This window comes from Tenrec ecaudatus, chromosome 15 (genome assembly GCF_050624435.1).
Source record: "Tenrec ecaudatus isolate mTenEca1 chromosome 15, mTenEca1.hap1, whole genome shotgun sequence".
In the NCBI taxonomy this organism is placed as follows: domain Eukaryota; kingdom Metazoa; phylum Chordata; class Mammalia; order Afrosoricida; family Tenrecidae; genus Tenrec; species Tenrec ecaudatus.
The window spans coordinates 55,290,710-55,311,701 of NC_134544.1; the positions used below are offsets into that span (position 1 = coordinate 55,290,710).

General features: G+C 35.6%; 1 protein-coding gene across 1 annotated transcript in view; it reads right to left on the reverse strand.

The window, feature by feature from the left end:
- MIB1 (MIB E3 ubiquitin protein ligase 1) overlaps nt 1–20,992 on the reverse strand; it is a 174,137-nt gene that overhangs the window by 24,695 nt on the left and 128,450 nt on the right. Inside the window, exon 13 of the mRNA XM_075533030.1 lies at nt 1,955–2,087. Within this exon, the coding sequence (XP_075389145.1) occupies nt 1,955–2,087 (133 nt within the window). The remainder of the gene's footprint in view (nt 1–1,954; nt 2,088–20,992) is intronic.

Here is a 20,992-nt window from a genome sequence, read left to right on the forward strand (position 1 = left end):
TGAGTCAACCAGGGTGCAGTATAGCACCAATGGAACATAAAATATCCCTCTGGTTCCTTGATGCTTCCTCACTCCCCACTAGCATGATCCCAGTCCTGCCTTTCAATGTGGACTAGCATGTACACAGGTACTGATAAGAGCTCATGACACTCAGAATCCAGATCAGATAAACCCCTCAGGAACAAGAATGAGAGTAGCGATACTAGGAGTGTGGAGGGAAGGGAGGGAAGGGAGGGGACGAAGGGGGTACCAATTGATGACAATGATCAACACATAAGCACAAACAGACACGGGGATGAACAGAAACCATGAGGGAAGGGAAACAGCAATCGGTATAAAATATGAAAATAATAATTATAAATTGTCAAGGGTCACAAGGACAGGGGGAGGGGAAAAACAAGGAGCTGATACCAAGGGTTCAACTAGAAAGTGAATGTTTAGAAAATAATGATAGCAACATATGTACAAATATGCTTGATACAATTGATGTCTGGATTGTTATGAGCCATAAGAGCCATAAAATGATCTTTAGAGGGAACCGATTACAAGGATCTACATGTGACCTCCTCCCCGGGGGACGGACAACAGAAAAGGGGTTGAAGGGAGACGCCGACAGGGAAAGATATGACAAAATAATAATTTATAAATTATCAAGGGCTCATGAGGGGGGAGCTGGGAGGGTGGGGGCAAAAAAGGACCTGATGCAAAGGGCTTAAGTGGAGAGCAAATGCTTTGAAAATGATGAGGGCAAAGAATGTACAGATGTGCTTTATACAATTGATGTATGTATGGATTGTGATAAGAGTTGTATGAGTCCCTAATAAAATGTTTTAAAAAAATAAATGAATAACTATCAGTGTGGAACACTGAACACTGCTAACCACTTTCCCCACTGTCAGTTGCTGCAGTGAATTCCATATAATAATAGTTGCTGGCTACACAGGGAGAACTGAATGAGGCAACAGCATTTCTCAAGGAGAACAGCATGTTTAAAAAAGATGTGTTTCTACTATGATGATTTTATCTGAGAACACAAAAAGAACAAAGTACAGAATAGAAACTAAGAACACTGATTCTAAGACTTAACATGGAGAGGTAAACAATCTGGAATATTAAATGAATTCTAAGTAAGTTGAGGAACTTATTCTGATTTTAAGACTTAATATAAAAAGTAATAATTGCCTAGACAATGTGATTTAGCATCAGCTTAGTTTTGAATAGGAATTTATAATCAAAACTACTTCAGAGTAGTAACTACAATAGCAAAAGGTAAAAATACCAGAGGAAAAATGGTAGCTTAATTTTTTAACTATTTCTTTTTCCTCTTTAAGTTTTTAGAATGATATGAGATTACAGATAATTCTTTGACAATTTAATGCATTTATATGGCTATATGCTTTATTATAAATTTTAAAACTTTGCAGAATATAATAAAACTTCATAAAACAGCAATAAGGCAATCCTCGCCCCCACGCCCCAAATCTAGTCTCATAAATAGGCAAGGTCCTTTCGATTCTGGATGAATAAATGAATTCCAGTTTCCAGCACCACTCATGAACCAGATCCCCATTCCCCTAGCTGCAATCTGGCATCACCTGATGACAACTGGCCACCTCATCTGAACTATGAACACGGATTGGACTCTTCTTGGTCCTGACTGATAACTTACTTCTCTAAGAGTGATAGCAATTCTGGGAAATCCTTGCCAGCTGATGCCCATTTTGTTAGCCTACTGTGGGAAGACTGTGTAGAGGAAATACCAGAGATTTAAGGATCCAGAGCCCTGCCTCCTATTTAAGAAGCAGTGTTAGACAAAGATGAAACATGCATTGTATATCTGAATTTGCATCATCATGAGCGTTTTATTATAACCTACTCATAAGTAACTGATGAAGGATTAAACAAATGAATGGCAGTAGTTTGAAATTGTTACGATTAAAACTGTTCTCCTCACCTGATGTACTAAGAGTTCGGCCACTTCTACATGGTTGTTAAGGGCAGCCAGATGCAAGGCAGTATAACCATCATCTTTCTTTTCATCCACAATCCAGGGTCTTGGTAATTTAGACAGTAAAACACGCATGGCACTGAAAGTCAAATTTACACTACTTTGTTATTTACATAGGTTGATATTTATATTAGTTTCTTTAAAAAAGATTCCAAATTAAATTTTGAAATCACATAAAAACATTGCTTTATAAAAGTCCCTTCAAGACAAACAGAGAAATCCATATTTCTAAATTTGAAATGTGTAATTTTTGATATTCTGAGAAGTAAACAAACAGAAAAAGACAGAATCAGAGTAATACATGAACAAAAACAGGAGAAAGAATTATACCTAAGAAGGACAGGCTTTCAGCCTGTGGGATCTCTTTGGCTCAATTGGAACAGCACTTATTAATAAAAGGTAAGGAACAGCCAGGTAAACAAAAGGAACAAAAACAATTACAACAGATTTTACGGATGGGACCTGTCTTGAAAGGCAGAATATAAAACTGATGTGTGTCACTAGTCCTCCAAACAGCTTAGCTCAAAGCACACACAACGCCAATTATTATAACTGAATACTTCAAATTTAAGAATCAGTAACAAATTATTCCCCAAGCAAAAAATCCAAGTTATTCTAAAATGTAGCAAAGATTTAAAAGTCCAAGTTTAAGGAACAGACTATCAAGAAATGAATATTTCTTAAAGAAAAAAAGCTCCCTCCTAAAGAAGAATAAAATTAAAACTATTCTTTCTTACTACACACCAGAAGCTTTTCTTAATGAGAAGATTTCATGTGGTAGAATCATAATTTGAAAAAAAATCCCTTAATATGCTTCTCAATCTGAGAAAATGCAAGGGTAAAGTGTGTTGAACTTGTGTACTGCATAAGTAGATGTTCATCACCTTCCCAACCCCCACAAAGAGAAAATTCTGAAGAAAAAATAAAGAAAATATTCATATTTTTTGTCAGAGTATAAATGGGCAAAAGCAATAGAAACATTTCCTTGTTAGTACATAAGGTCACTATGTATTAGCAGTGCTTACTTGACGGCACTTAACATGCTAGTTTTATTCCTAAGATAATGTGTATGAGAGTGAGCTGTAAAAGTATGGTAAAGAAAGCTTCAGAACATGCATAAACAAAACTTTGCTATTGTGAGTCACTGTGAGTCAGCTCAGATGCACGGAGACCCCGTGTACAGCAAAAGTGCCCAGTCCTATACCAGCCTCATGACTATTGGGATGCTCTAAGGACATTGTACAAAATTGACATTACGTGAGCTTAAGTACGTGGAGGTGTCCCTCAGAGCTTGGAACCCCCAGTACCACTGTGCTTTTGACTTGAAGGCCCTATTGGTAATTGAGCAGACCTGTGTCCTGGGAGCTTGCCACCTGCTGCTACCCCCAGCGCTGGGGAGGAACCCACTGGAACAGACGATGTACTGCAAGTCTCAGAAGGTTTGAAATTCCAGGCCGAGAGCCTGGAAACTAACAGCTGCTTGGAAGAAGAGTTAGCAGCCCAGACCACAAAGGAGTAATGGGGTGGCTGTAGTCATCAGCCCCGAAATAGTACCCTCCCACCCCTTTCTAGTACAGGACTAGGTCCCTCCAGTGTACCTAGGTAGAGGGGAACATCAGCACCATACCCTTCCTCCCCCCATCTCCTGGACCCTCTGGCCACTGGGAACTCACAGAAAATGTTCTAATAGGAATCGCGGCATTTTAATTGCATTATAATTAGCAACGGTAAATGGCATTATTTCAAAGGTTGATAACATTGTTAAGATCATTCGACCAACTGTCCTACTCACCAATTTTCAATTTTAATATAGTTTCAAACAGATCTGTATTTTCCCAAAACAGTGAAAAGGCTGATTTGATAATGTGAGTACTGGAATCTATTAGCAGTAATATTTTTCTCTGTAAATAGTAATTTGGCATTGCCATTTAGACATCAAGTTTGTTGAACATTCACCAGCCATCTTACGTATAATTACTTCTGGAAAGCTGAGGCCCCCACACTGATTATGCAGCACCACGATTACACACCCTGACTCATAACATGTTACCTTCTGTTTCTAACTGACTCATCACTAACATCAACATTTCTACAGAAACTCTTCTCTTGTGTAGTCAAAGAAGTTGGATGTGGCCTCTCCGCCGTTTTCACAGCTCCTCGGGCCTGTGACAATTTCTAAGAGTTTCCTTCTATTTGAGGACCTTGATTGTGTTAAGGAAACGTTGTTGCTAGCTGCCATCAAGTTGGTTCAACACAACAGAAGCAGACACTGTCTGATCCTGAGCCATCCTCACAATCCTTTCTAAATTTGAGCCTATTACTATAATGAATATTGTCTGTCAATTTCCCTGCGGGTCTTCCTCTTTATTCACTGACTGTCCATTTTGCCAAGGATCATGACATTGGGACTCATCTCTCCTAATAGCATGTCCAAAGTATGTGAGACAATCTCACCATCCTTGTTTTGTTTTTCTTTCTTTTTTCCATCCTTGCTTCTAAAGAGTTTTCTGGTTCTATTTCTTCCAACACCAATCTGTTCCTTCTTCTGGCAGTTGATGGCATTTTGCCAACACCATACTCTAAAGGCGTCAGTTCTCCTTTAGTCTTCCCTGTTTATTGCCCGGTTTTCCCATGCAATTGCTCAAGGTGACATCTCAGCTTTTTAACACCTTACAGAAGTGTTTTACAGAAGATTTGCAAAATATAATTATTTGACTTCTTTACTACTTCTATAGGTGTTGACATGGGGTCTAGGTAAAGGAAATCCATAACAACTTCAGTCTTCTCTCCTTTTATCATGATGTTACTTACTGGTCTCCTTGTGAGGTTTTCTGTGTTCTTTATTTTGAGATGTAATCCATACTGAAAGGTGGTAATCTGAACCAGCATGTGCTTCCAGTTCTCCTCACTTTCTTGAAGCACTATTGTGTCATCTGCCTATCACAGAATGTCAGTCAGCCTTTCTCCAATCCTAGCTCCTCATTCTTCTTCACAAACTCCAGCAGTTCAGATTTTCTCAGCATACAAAGTAAAAACCCATGGCAAAAGGATATAACCTTGATGAACAAACACCTTTACAGATTTTAAACCAAACAATATCACGTGTTCGGCTTGAACAACTTTTTTTTTTGGATGTACATGTCCCACAGAACAACAGTTAAGTGTTACAAAATACCCATTCTTCACAATGTTATCCATAATGTGTTATAATCTATACAGTCAAAACTGTAATAAATATAATACAAGTAAACATCATTTTGGTATTCTTTGCTTTAAGTAAAAATACATAATAGGAAATCAGCAATGATATCCTTGTCCCAGATCCTCTTCTGAATCTAGCTTGAATTTCTAGCAGGTCCCTGTCAATGCACTGCTGCAAGTGTTTGAATCACCTTAAAAACAACAACAACCTTTCACTTACGTATAATATTAATGATACTGTTCAATTATTTTTTGCATCTTGTTGGATTATCTTTCTTTGGAATGGGTACAAATATGGAACTGACTTATATTGCCAACCTTTTCCTTAAATCATTCTTTGCATTATGCAAACAAAAATGAACCTAAACACAGACTCGCAAGACAGGGCCTATATGAAAAGGACCACAGGAAAAGAACACAAGGCACGCAAGAACCGAATGTGAAAGTCAGGGGTCAGTGAAGGCCAGAATGGGTGCTGGCATAAAGAAAGAATAAAGATTCTACAGTGATTTGATCTGCAAGGGTTATATGGATTTTTCACCAGAGAATTATAAAATCTTTTTAAAAGAAAAGGAAAGAAACTCTTTTTTGGATGATGAAGAGTAGAAACTGACAGTGGATTTAGCTACAATGTAACTATAAAGCCCAGCTACAGGCTGCTCCCTATAGCACATTCCTTAATGAAGATGCTGCAAGCACTGAACCCACAAAGTTTCTGGGGTTAAAGATGTTATCAGCTCAGTAAATAATTTTATTGAGCCAACAGTCTCTCATATAGGGGGAGCATAGTATATGCAAGATGGGAGATATATTCTCTGATGCTTCAAAGAGTCTTATTTCTCAACTCAGTTGTTTTCCAAGAGGTTAAGGGCATGGATGGTTTAAAGATAAGATCGTACTACCAGTTAAGCAGGCATTTATGGATAGTGCCAAGGAAGTATTATGTTCCACACAACTAACAGTGGTGCCAGTATAATCCTTGGCACATGGCAATGCTAAACGTTTGCTGAATGATGAACAAATGGGTTCTAAGAAGTAGAAGGGGCATGCAGCTGTCTATGTCGGTATGTCATATTCATATGGCATTGGGTCAAGTTTTAGGCCTGCCATACTTTGCAATCTTTCTTTAGAAAATCCATGGCTATTAAACGGTGGAGACCTTACATGTTAACATTACTCTGTGTAAAAAGTTATTAGAATAACACTGTAACACATATTAGCAGTCCAACAAATGCTTGCCAAGTTAATGAAAAATTCTACCGATCATCATTGTTAGTCCAGAATCCATAAAGAAACTTACTAAAACAGTTTATCAAGTCGTTTCATTAACTTTACAGGGGTGGGGCACGGTAAATTAAAACAGGCACCCAGTTGGAAAGTATTTTAGTTCAACACACACCCCAATCTGAAATGATGAGGACAAAATATCTAGGAAAGTATATTCCAAAATGTTATCTGTGGTCTTCTTTTAAGATATAAAGTTATGGATGATTTTTATTTTCTTTCATCAACCCAACATTTTTTATTTTCTACAATGAATGGACACTACATGTCTTTAAATTCTTTTTTTTTTACTTGTTATTTTTTATTTTCCCACATATCCTTTTTTGACAGATGCTGTTAATTCAAAGGCTCAATAATTCTATTTGGTAACATGGTTGAGTTTAGCTCCAAAAGAAAAAAGATCAGATACAATGGCAAGATAGGCTACAAAATAGCTGTTTATATGAATACATGACCATCCTTTCAAAGAGCATAATCGTGACCTCAATAATTAATCCGTTCTCATTTCTCCTACGCTATACAAGCTAGGGACACAAATTTTATTTATCTTGATATCTCTTTTGTGCCCACTGGCAGAAAAGTTAAATGTTTTAATCTACCCTAGTGGTTCCTCAGATGAACAGCCTGGCAGTGTGCATCCCTAAAGTCAGAGCCATGAAAGCTCTGCTCTGCAGCGCATGGGGATGACATGAGCTAAAACTGACTCAGTGGCAACTGGTTGGGTTTCTGTTTGTACTTCCAGATAAGGAGTTAAATGTTCTGCTGAGTGAGATTAATGAAGGTACAACTGATGTAATGGACAACTATCTTCCTGAATACATTGAGACAAGGACATTAGCAACACACTACATTTATTTGGGAGATAATGCTCCCTACAGTGATAACTCTTTTCATTACTACTAACCAGAGTAAAAATATGGGCACAATAGTAAGGCGCTCTGAGTTTGCTGCCAAACTATATGGGTTCAAATTCAGGTTTTGATAAACAGAATGGTTGGTGTCTTGAGCGGGTTAACACCTATGCCTCAATTTCCTCCTCTTTAAAATGTTAATACTAAATCTCTTATTTAGTGAAAAATAAATCTATATATATATAAAGAGGTTAGAACTGTGCTTGGCACATAACACATTTCATATTGTTTGTATTTTTATAGGACTACACACTACTTGGAAATAGTTAACAAAAACATGTAAAGTTATTTCAAATCTAGGAAAGGTGGTTCTTTAAAATTGCCAAATGTCGAGAGAAGCATTCCTATGCCACCCTAAAGTGTTACATGCCACTGACAAAAAGCATGTCAATGGCAAAATTTCTTACTGGGAAATGAGCTTAGAAAACAGGTCATGTTTTCTCCCAATGCTTAAGTGCATCAACACTTAGGGAACATATTAAAATTAAGGTACAGTTATTCCTCTTGAGCATTTTTACATTTGTAAGATCTTATCTTTCCTCCAGAGGTTGCCGGATTTGATGTTTTACTATTTCTCTTGGGTTAAAAAAATAAAAGTGTGATATGAAACATTTTTGTGAATATGCAATAAAAATTCAGAGTAAAAGTGTTTTTTCCTTCGAGGCATATATTGCCTAGCAAAGTTATAGGTAAGGATATTTACCACGAGACTTTTGATCTAATCAATGAAATAATTGCATCTAAAGATTATTTCGGAAAAGTAAAGAAGTATGGCAATATAGAACAAAAATCACTTCACATTTAAAAATGAAATTTAACTCATAATGCACTTTAATACAGCTACAAGTATTATTTAGTTTCTATACAGAATTCCCACAAATATCCAAAAGCACTTTCCTGTTTTTTAAATAAACCCCATAAAACACGGAATAAAGTTGTCATTGAATTAGAAGTTCAGGTAGCATTTCCAAGACTTCATGGATCTCTTTCCCTCAATGATCTTTCCACCTTCAATATGCATGGTCTTTGTACCATTTATACGTAGTTCTGATTCAGATATTTTTCTTTAAATTTAAAATAGGTGGTATAGCAACAATTAGCTCTAAAGGTAAGCTTACAAAAATACCTGCAGGTCCTTAGCTACGTAATAAATCATCTCCCTTTTTTTTTTTTTTAACCAACAACCAAAAAAAAGAGGTTTTAAGATACATTCTGGCAGCACAGGGATTTCACTTGTTCTCTATCTGTCTGAAGATTGTCTTGCTACTAGCCAGCGTGCTTTTTTTACCCACCCCCCGTCCTTTTTTGCTCTGCAGTGCTGCTTCTAAGTATAGTGACAGCCGCATCAGGCTTTCCTAGTATCAGCGCAAGCTCAGTGAAAATCTGGGAAATGTAAGTGGAAACATGAGAGACCGCTTTATTTGGCAGTGCTCTTAAAAAAAAAAAAAAAAAGGTGGGACAAATGGCAAAGCAGTGTTTGGGCCGCAGGACGAACAATCAATAGGCAGAACGCAAGATAGAGGCTTCTCAGCGTTGGGATCGACAATCGACAGCTGAGAGACTATTTTTTGCTATGGTTGACTAAATATGGTCAGGGAAGAGAGAGGCACAAGAGAGACTGTTTGCCTGGGAGTGCATGTTTCAAATGCTTAGCTGCCTATAAAGCTGTAACAATTTAGCTGTGGCCACTGAGGGAAGACTCTAAATTAGTCTCTGTAGTGGACATGTGGAAGTCCTGACTTCGCTTGCAGACTTGACCTCTGGATATGAAAAGGTAGCTTCTACACAGATCTACCATTGAATCCTGGAAGCTAAAAACCACCAAAAACCTCAAAGCAAGAAAGCTGCAGAATATTTTCTAAGAAGTCAGAAGGATCCCATGTATTCTGATGGGCAAAGGAAAACAGGGTGAATGTTTACAGTTACTTGGGGAGGGGAGTGAGCTGTACTTTTGGGAGGTGGTGGCATCTATCTAAAGTTATAAATTTAACTTGCCTTGCAACTTTTACCCTTTTTCTGAAGCATTTCATCTAAGCAAGTAAGCAAGGTCCATTTTCTTGGCTGTTGTAGCAACCGTCCTGGGTCGCTTAACTTTCTGAACAGCAGGTACAAGGTATTCAACTTATCTGTGCAATACTGATAATGTGACATTCCTAATCAAAGACCAATGTTGGTGTCATTTTATCGTAGTTTCATCGGTGGGGAAGGGGAGAAAGGGGAGAGCAGGCTTGTTTTGTTTGTTTGTTTGTTTTTCAAATTGATCGTAAAAGGTGAGGTTCTCTGTTCACTGACACTTCCTTTGGCTCTTGAAAAGAAGTGCTGAATCAGCGAATGGAGTGCCGAGCGCCCAGAAGAGATGGCTGCTGCTGCTGTGACTCTCGAGGTCATTACCTCGCTCCAACTGCGGAAGCTGCAAGCGACCAGTTCAGAGGTAACAGCACCCAAGGCCTGCTTTCTAAGGATGCTTATGACTTGCTGCATGCTTACCTATTTATGGATTCAATATATGTTTTTACTGTTCAGTGAAATTCTGCCTGGGCATATAGCCTCATTTCACAATTCAAGTATTGAGCATATGTAGTGTAAAAAGAAATGCTGCCCAAATATCTTGTCTAATAACTCGATCTCAAAACGGCACAGGTCTTTGTCATTTACATTCAACATTCCGTTTTTATTGCTTCAAATTCAATCATGATTCTGCCACCCCTAATAAATCACATACTGCTTCCAAAGGATGTTACCTTTTAAAAGCCATTTGCTATGTGCAGGATCAATCAACCAAGAAACTTGGCAATCAGAAAATACTTTTTAATGCTTACTATTAATTGGCCAGTAAAGTAAAAACCAGAACGTGCCTGGCGAGCTTCTGCTGCTGCATTGCTGACACTGCCTGCTGCACGGCTACATCCTGATTTGCTCTCTCTGAGCCGCACTAGCTTTGTATTACAGGCTGCAGAAATTCTACTTCACCTGCCCCCTCCCCTTGTACGAACTCAACATTCCTTGGGGTTTTCATTTAAATTAACCTTTCAATACCACCGTAATTAAAGGATGCCTACCAACAAAAATTTCTTTACAAGCTAAGTTTACTGTTCTACTGGCTATCCCTTATGTTAGAAAAATCAAAAGAACACACCAAAATTAGATACATTTATACATCTACATTTACACAAATTTATACCTCTGAATTCGATTCACTCAAAACAGAAGGATTAAATTGCAAAATCCGGGTAAGAAACTAATAAAAACCAAAGAGTGACCAAGTTTCCCAATAATCATGAGTTCTTAATTCTTCTTAACCTTAAAAAACACTTTAACAAAACTCTTTCTCATTTTTAAAAATTTGGCTCACTCACATTTTAAACAAGATCATTTATTTCCCTTGTCCTTTCAATTTCAGGGTCACTATCAAGAGTACTCACTGGTTAGCTGGTGATATTTTACACAAGATAACTGCTTTGTCAAAATAATTTGCATTCAATTATAATTACTATCTACTTTTAGGGTCTAGAAACCAACTACAAAATAAGAAGCAATTTACCGTGAAGATGAAGAAAACACTTATCTGATTTTACCAATTTCTGAAATAGACTGTAAATCCCACTGATTCTATGAATCTCTGGTGAAAAGAACCCCAAGAGGATTCAGTGCACCAAATGTTTAGAAAGGTCCAAGTCCGCCAACAAGGAACCACACGCAGCATGAAGGCTATTCTTCAGGTAAATTTGTTATACAATGTAGTCTTTGCTCAGTAAGTCACTGCGAATGATCCTTCATTGTTCTACATCTACAAGCTGGATGTTCTACTAGCAAACGGGAACATAACCACTTCATGATTTTACAGCTAACTACTTATAATACCTACTCAGAGTACATACTTCTTTATGTACCCATATGAACATACAATGCTATGGAATGTAAAGAAGTATGTATTTTTGGTAGGCAATAAAGCGCCAGGAGGAAACTAAGCAGCAGCTAAAGAAAGCCCTTGAGCTTCTTTCTATACCAATGACCTTCATAATGCAAATCAACCTAGTATCAAAAAGATGACCTTTTATAATACCATAAAATGTATCTCAGCCTATAAACGGAAGCCAAATATTTCTACGATTTATACTTCTCGAAAGAAAATTATTGCAGTAGATTTTAAGTGACCATGAAACAACTTTTAAACATCCTATCTTAGGTACTCTTTGCTGCATGGTTTACATTTAAAACATACTACATTTTAAGTTTTTTAATTAAGTACTCGTGATTTAATTTGGACTACAAAAATGGAAAACAGAATTACTGGCACAAAAGAACAAAGAATGCACATGACCTACTTTCAGTCTCAACAATGAGATCTTAATTTAAATATTACATATAGAAGACTGAATGATTTGTTCAAAAAAATCAGATATAAGCCAAAGCTAACTTCACATGTTAAGATATATTTATCTCATGTTTTGATATATTTTATCTTTTAGTTTAAAATTTCTGAGGCAAAGGTTTTGCTGTTTTAGGTTTTGTGTACAACACCCACATCTCTCTTAAAAAAAGAAATCCTGTTCTCTTGAATTTATCAGATGTTCACCTAATCTCTAATTTAAATGCTAAGTTAATACACAGCATTTTATATAAATCAAAACAAAATAATTAAGCATGAAAAATTGACACATTTCTGGGCCACAACTACTATTCAACAGAGTCTAATGGTATCCAGACTACCAACTATTGAAAATAAATTATCTATATCACAGGTGTGAATGTCTTGCCTGCAGGTCACATAAAGTCCATGAAATCATCAATACCAGCTAACACCACATACTTCATCAAAGGGAAGAAGTTCCAGCAATCGCATTAGGGGTGGGTTAATTAAATGTTTGATCAAATATAGCAGGCTAATTTTTAAGTTGGTAATTGTGTGTGGCCTGCAAAATGATGCTATAAATATCCAAATGGTCCTTGGCAGAAAAAAGGTTCCCTACCTCTGATCTAGATGGACTCTGTATCTCCTTTTTTCTAAGAGAGTACATAAAACAAGCACGACCATATGAGTATAAACAATAAACCAATCGATACAAAGAACTAGATTTTATCAAGACAGTGCAATTATAATGCAATTACTACAGACATGATGGTACACTGAAGGTATCAAAATACTCTAAAAGAATAAAGAAAGCTCTTAGCATCAAATGACAAGCTGTACCTATTTTAAGTTTCTATAATATATAACAAAGTTAGAAAAATTATGAGTATCTAATTTACTCTATGTACTTTAATCACTTATTAAAAGTATTTCAAATGGAATACAAGACGTGTATAAAAAGCAAGTCAATAAGCATTTAAATTTTGTGTTTGAAATCAAAAAGAAATGGCTAGTTTATGGTCAATTTTCTTTGTGTTTAATAAGACAATTGGATAAGTAATAGTTAAAAGAATATTTCTATTGTATCAGATTATCAAAAAATAAGAGAATGACTATAGTAGTGGTAGCCTATCAATTACTGCTTATTTACTTGAAATTTTAAAAAATCACATGATTTAAAAGCTCTACATTTTCAAAGAAGAAATTAGTTCAAAGCTTAACTCATGGCAAGCACTTATTTTCTGATCACCCACTAAGTAGACTGGCAATACACATGTTCCAGTGGAAGTTTATCTGTCCTAAATGCCAAAAATTGAATCTATAGCACCTCAAAAGTAGAACTTCTTTCTATAATACTATTCAAAGGGTAATACTCTATTCATGTTTTAAAATGAGCAACTGACTTAGTTACCCCATAGGTTTGAAAGCACACTTTTAATAATGCCTTTTTAAAATCCTAACTTAGGTACTCTCTGCTATATTATTTAGAGCATATAATGTTTTGAAAATGAAATGACCAACTGTTTAAAAGAGTAAAATCATATACTGATTCTGGTGCTTACAACTTTAACTTAACATATCTAAGAGTATTTTCAATCACTCTAAAATGTCACATCCATCACTTAGATCAGCTGTTCATTTTTAACTGAGTGCATATTAAACTCTGGGCATCTGCTGACACTGGTGTAACTCAAATATTTCAACCGTCTCTCTGACAGGGATAACAGATGCTGACATTATCAAATGCTGCACTATTTTTTCTCACGGCCTCTTCTTGCCCTGATATGGCCAGTACATGACACTGAACTGCCGTCCAAAAGCACACTTGAGCGGCTGCATCTGCTAAACTCCAATACAGCCAATAAAATAGAAGTTAGCTTTATTACCAACTAAGTCCAGACAATTTAACACCTGTTTCATTTCTACAGGGAATAAATGAAGGACTTGTATATTAAATGCACCAGCAGCACATGATACTTACCAACAGATGCAGAATATATTTAACGTAAGAATTATTTGCATCACTTCTCAGCCTTTTGGCTAAGATCAAGTGTAGTAAGAATTATTTGCATACTGCCTGGATTGGTGTTGACTTTCCCTTAGTTTCATTCACACCAGTAACTATACAGGCTATTTACTTATTGTACAACATATTTATTTATTTTATATTTCACTGAGAGCACTTACCATATAGGCAAACTATAACTCATTCATTTTATTTTCTGCAAGTCCAGAAACTACCCTTCGTATTGTGATACAACAGTGAAACTATATTATAACAAAAATTTACTCCTGTTTCATTAAGGATCACTCATGCATTTTAATACTCAAACTCATGAACATCAGCTAACCACAAATCAACATATTACTAATATACTGATCCCGAGAGAGTTTGGACATTTGTACTCAAAATGACAGAGGATTTAGACCTATAAAAGGGTTAAAGAACTAACCTATGATTAGTAACACTCCATAAGGAAAATCAAAGGAAAATAAGTTGGCATGCAAGGTTGCTCCTTTCAACAAACGTTCACGTAAGGCACTGAGCACATGTGTCATCTATTTATAAACCAAAAAGCAGAAAGAAGAGCTTCCTTGAGGCCACGCATATTCCCCCACCCACTATCAAGCCACTTGCTATTGGTTCTCAAGTGTCACACTGAAAAAGACAGTGGTAGCAAAGTGTAACACACAATATGCTTCCCTGATTCATTAGTTTTGTAAGTGCACAAGCAATCTGCTTTACTGCTTAGAGAAAAATAGCAAACATCTTATCAAAATACGCTAAGGCTCAACTGTTCCTTTAAATATTACTGAGCTTTGATACAAGTTACTCTTTACTTTTAAGAACTAGGTGAAAGCCTTGAAATATATGCATCCATTATCCCTTAATGTATTAAACAACTTGTGAAGTGGAAAATATTGCTAACCTTTAAGAATAAATAACTGTAGCAAAAAAGTGCCTTCAAAAGAGGTATGGTTTGCATTCAATGAGTGAAGAATTTCTAAATGTAGGAAGGCCATGACCACAATTTGAAAAGTAAAAAGCATGTAACTGTTTAAAATCCAAAACCAGCCTCACTGCAATGCTTTGCTAAAGCTGGTAAAATGGAACCAAATCGCCTCTTCAATGGATTTGGTCCCCTTCAACCAGCTGTAGCTATGCATTGATTACTACAGGACAGTCAACGTTTGTATTTATGACTATCAATCATAAAGCCTTAATGTTCACTTTATTTGAGTTATTCATATATGGTGGTTAAAATCAATATTTGCTACTGTTATTTCTACATGAGAAGAGTTAAAATGGTTAAAGATGGTTATTAAAAGCATTATGGAAAAACATGTGGAATGACTTAAGGATTTCAAATAAAATACTATTACTTATTTACTGTGTCCTAGTATTAAATTCCTTATCCTTCATTAAAGAAATGGTAATTAAATATAAACTAAGCTTCACAATGAATAATACACTTCCTCCAAAAGAAGAAATTATCTGGGAAGGTGACCCCAAAACACAATGAGAATGCTACAGTATGTCTCAAATTGTACATGAGTTTTTGTTTTCTTAAAGCCCAAAATACACGATTGTTGACTTGTACAGATTAACAATTTAAGTGATTGGGCACTATTTACATAAACAAAGTGTGTTGGAGATAGGGCAAAATTTTCAATGATGCTTATTCACAAAGGTAGAACTAGACTAAATGTATTTCAAATGAAAGAAACAATAAAATTATACTTTGGTTGTTTTCTATCAACACTAGAATGGTTCAGTCACCATTCCATAGAGTTAGCATTAAGTCCTACCACGGTTTTCTCAAATATTAGTAGGTAGAGTGGAAAGAAGACTGCATGGCAGAATGTCTTTTTTTTTTTTTTTTTTTGGTGGAGGGAAGAGCGATAAAACATCTTGTGGACAGACATAAGCAATTTATCTACTTCTTTTGTTTCTGAACAAAAGGGATTTTATTCTCAAAAAGGAAAGAAGATGCTGACTGGCCCTACTTTTGATATTTCACCTTTCCCTATCTGTCTCCTCAGATGTAAAGTAAGATTTAGTCTCAACAACATATCTTGCTGTTTTCTCTGCCTTTCACAAAAAATATACTCACTCTCTTAGAGAAATTTCTGATGGAAAAAAAAAATGATGAGAAATCTAGTGAATTTTCTTATTGACTGCAGTATAACTGGAGATAATTTAATGTTCTTTAACAAATGGAAAATTTTGAGCAATTAGTGAAGACTGCTGAAAGCAAGAAGTAATCAGATGTTTGCACAAACCTCAACTCTTAACCATGCCTCTAGGTCAGATTGAAATTCATCCCCTAAACAAATGGGGGCAAAGGTGTACGAGTAAATACATCTTATACTTCTTGTTGATATTAATTATCGGTCAGTCATGTTCAATATATTAAAGTATTACAAAATAAACAGTGAGAGTAGATACATGTTAGAGAAATGGACACACTATTATTATACCATTATTTAATAGACTCTGAGCTACTTTTCATATATAACATTTAGTAAGTTTGAAGTTATAGGTAAAAAAACTGAAAAACCAAAATTATCAAATGTTCCCATGCTCAACCATCTCACATATAGGACAATATATCAGAAAGTTTAAAAGAAAGCAAAAGTGTTATGACTTTCTGGAGGAAAAATCAAGAGGTAGTTGCAGTAAATGTAGTAAATGCATCTTGATGGGAATAAATCAATAAATTCCTGTGAAGTTATTTTAATGCTACCTTAAAAACATAACAAGAATGTCTCAACATTCATGCTGAGGCTTATTCAATTTTACTACTTTTCACATTCAATTTATATTAAAGAGAAATTTAAACTAACACCATATAAAGTAACTTCATAAATCTGTTGAGTTATATCCCCAAAATGCCTATCAATTGTTTTTGCCAGCTCTGCAGAGAAAACTGCTGATTAATCTATTTTCATGCCTCTGAGGGAGCTCTAAAAACCAGTTAAAAATGCAGCATCCTTATAGAAAGTACTAAACATATGCTGATGAAGGCTACACAACATGGAAGAAGCACACAAGCCTGTGCAATCACGAGGTGCCAAAGGGACCAGGTATAAGGCATCATGAAAAAAATATATATATATATTTCGTATGTACGTATATGTATGGATTGTGATAAAAGTTGTATGAGCCCCTAATAAAATGTTAAAAAAAAGAGGAAAAAAGGCTACTTAAAATAAATTTGCTTTTCATTTCCAAAAGTAAAATTTAAATTCTGATATTTCACTTTATTACCCCTTCCCCCCCACAAAAAAAAGACATGGCTAACCTTAAGAGAAAGCATCCTTATGAATAGCAAGTATTAGAACACATATATATATACCATAGTGAATGAAGGGGGAAGTGCAGAGTGGAAACCCAAAGCCCATTTGTCGGCCACTGGAGATCCCCTCACAGAGGGGTTTAGGAGAGGAGATAGGTCAGTCAGGGTGCGATGTAGTACCGATGAAGAACACAGCTTTACCCCCAGACCCTGGATGCTTCCTCCCCCCAACTACCATGATCCGAATTCTACCTTGCAGGACTGGATAGGGCAGAGGCTGTACACTGGTGCATATGGGAACTGGAGGCACAGGGAATCCAGGGTGGATGATACCTTCAGGACCAGGGGTGTGAGGGGCGATACTGGGAGATTAGAGGGAGAGTGGGTTGGAAAGGGGGAACCGATTACAAGGATCCACATGTGACCTCCTCCCTGGGAGACGGACGTCAGAGAAAGGGAGGAAGGGAGACTCCGGATAGGGCAAGATATGGCAAAATAACAATCTATAAATTATCAAGGGCTCATGAGGAAGGGGGGAGGGGAGAAAAAAAAGAGGACCTGATGCAAAGGGCTTAAGTGGAGAGCAAATGCTTTGAAAAAGATTAGGGCAAAGAATGTACGGATGTGCTTTATACAATTGATGTACGTATATGTATGGATTGTGATAAGAGTTGTATGAGCCCCTAATAAAATGTAAAAAAAAAAAGAAAAAGGCTAATCAAAATAAATTTGCTTTTCATTTCCAAGACTAAAATTTAAATTCTGATATTTCACTTTATTACCCCTTCCCGCCCCACAAAAAAAGAGACATATGGCTAACCTTAAGAGAAAGCATCCTTATAAATAGCAAGTATTAGAATACACAAACAATATTATACTTGGTTAAGATGTCTTAAAAAACAGAATTATAAGACATATTATGACAAAGTGTGATGACAGCTAGACATACTTTTGAAGAAAAGTTACTTTGTAAAAACAAAAACTACATTTAATAATTACTGATCCTACCTACTATGTTAGTGACTTATGATTGAAAAAAGTATTACTGCTAAGTAAAAGCAATTGTAGGGAATAGTATGGTACACAAATATACATGTAAATTTTGGAAACTTTTAGTACTGTAATCAGAATAACTAGAAATATGTATAAGGAAATTCTGCTGGGACTATATACCCACAAGGATAAAAAAATGTCTTGTAGAAATAAATGTACACATTCTAATAAAAGAAAAACTAAAACATAGCTAAGAATTATACTTACTAAAATGCAAGTCATTGCAAATAAAATGAGCTATGCATGTAGCACATCAACTACATTAAATGAATTCAAATAAATGAAAGTATATTTACACGAGAAAACAAGTCATAAAGAACAAATTAAAGAATTACAATTCGAAGTATTAGATTCCTTGTTACATAAATTATAAAATATCTATAACAAAGGTAGAAATAGTAATATGTTTTAATTATATTTATATTTGATCCCAAACAGTAATTCACTAGGTACCAAAATTTATCTCTCCAAACTAACTTATAATCAAAAAAAATTTTTTTTGAATTTTTTAAAATGTTGTTCTTTTCTTGTTTGATATCACTGGATCACCGACTGGTTAGTACAGAAAACACAAGGTAGCTTTTAAGATAAAATTACGCGAAAACAAAAATTTATATAACCCAAATTGGAATTACATTATTATTTGTCTCCTTCATAGTACCACACGAGCAGGTAACACACAGAAGCAGTAACAGATAATCTTCCGTGTCCAATTAAACTGATACTCTAATAGGCAATTCACATTCACAATTTTATCAAATGTGTTAAGAATGAAGAGGTAGCTGTAGCTTAAATTAAAGCTTTACTTTGTTATAGAATGTACATTTGTCCTATCGTTTTCTCACCTGTCACCAGTGATCTTGTTGAAGAAGTCACTTGTAGATTTATGCAAGAATTGAGGAAACAAGCCTACTAGTACAGAACTTACTATACAAATTCCCATTTAAAATGATGTCATTCAACATATTTAGAAGCTAAACATTTTCTAGCTTCAATGTTCACATTATACCTTAAATTTTATAATTCTGTAACCTATTCCTTTTTTATTATTCTAGTCTGAAGTCATTGCTCTGCTTCAACTCCTGCCAGTTTCTTTACAGAATCCATGTTCTAATTAATTAATCATAGAATCTCTTATCTTGTGTAATACTGTCCTAGCTCTCAAATTAAAACTGTTCGAAAAACAGACTTGAGACACATCAGAAATAGGTTCAAATGCTAACTAAAGAATATAGATTAAAAAAAAAAGAATATAGATTTTATTCTGTGTGTACTAGAAAGCAGAGAAAGATTTAACATTTTTTAAAAAGTGGAGCCACCAGATCTATGCTTTTATAGTTATTTTGGTAAATGTATGAAAGACTGAAAGCAGACAGAACAATTAGAAAAATATTATCATAATCTAGGTAAAAATGCTGAGTCATCTATTAGAACTTAAACAATGAGAATAGAAAGGATGGAAAGATAAAATAGAAAAAAAATTGAACTAGAAGTTGAGAGTGAGAGCAAAAGTAACTTAAAGGAGACCAAGTATTGGTATATTCCGAGACAAATCATTCAAGTCTGTTTGTCTGTGTGTGTTTCAGTGATGTCTCACACATGGACTCAAATACAGAAAAAAGGAATATATGGTGAAGGGTTCAGGTTTCAAAGTCAAGCTTTGTTTAAGTCCCAGTTACATCACGAATCACCTAGGTGATGTTGGTGAAGTAAATTATTCTCTTTATTTGCTTCATATTCTTGATCATTAAAATGAGACTACTAACACCCAAAAATGTCGTCAGGATTAAATGAGACAAAGCACTTAGTACAAGTCCAGCATGTGGTACTCTCCTTCACAATGCCAAACTACCAAGTGCTCAAATATTTGCAAATTAAAAAGTACAAATGCATACATGATCTAAAGTGTGGTCATAGCTCCATCTTACATTGCATATCCACTAAATGGGAGCAAAAAGAAAATAGTAATTCTTCTGTTTACTGTGTCCCCCTCGAATGATGATTACCCCCAAACTAACAAAGAGTAAACAACTAGAAAGAAGTATGTGATACAAAAATACCACAAGGAATCAGATTATGAGCTCTGTGCAGATTAAACTGTTGAAATGAAGTCCAAGTGAACATTTTCCCAGGTCAAACTGGCTCAAGTATAACCAGAGGATACTTGATTCACAATTTCCTTAAAACGAATTCTAAAGGGAAAGTTGTTTCAAAAAATGTTTTCATGGACATCTCAGGGTTAAATAAAGCAACAAGCATTCACCTTTCATGGCACTTTATCAGACCCTTTATGACTCTCCAAAAAGTCTATTTTGTTTAAAAAATTGGGTAACAGCTATGCTAAAAATTCATAGCTAACTGAATTATTAATAGGGAGTTACCTTGGTGGTGCAAACAGTTAGGCACTTGGATATCAGAATAAAGACTGGTGTTTCAAAGCCACCCAGACACACCCCAGAAGACAAGTCACAGCCTTCAAAACCCTGTGGGACAAGTATGCTGTGAACACAGAGTTGCTATGAGTCAAAATGAACTCAATGGCACACTAAAAACAATGTTTACCCAGATTTTACAATTTAATTACCATGAAAATATGGGCTTAAACACCACCCTTCCTGAGAAACCTCTACCTGAAATAATTACAGAGATCATCTGTAAACTTAAAAGATCCCCTGAAGTTTTCTTTAAGACAAACAATAATTTATCTTAACTGGTAAAGCATGTCTTCCTTGAGCACTGTGCATTTTCCAGCACTATCTGTATGGGATCAAAATAACCAGCACAGCTTCAAAGGCTACACGAGAAGCTTAGGGGACAGTCAAACTGTGTTAAAGACACAGGACCAAGTCAGAGAAGGAAAGTAAAAATGACTGCACAGGTTGAA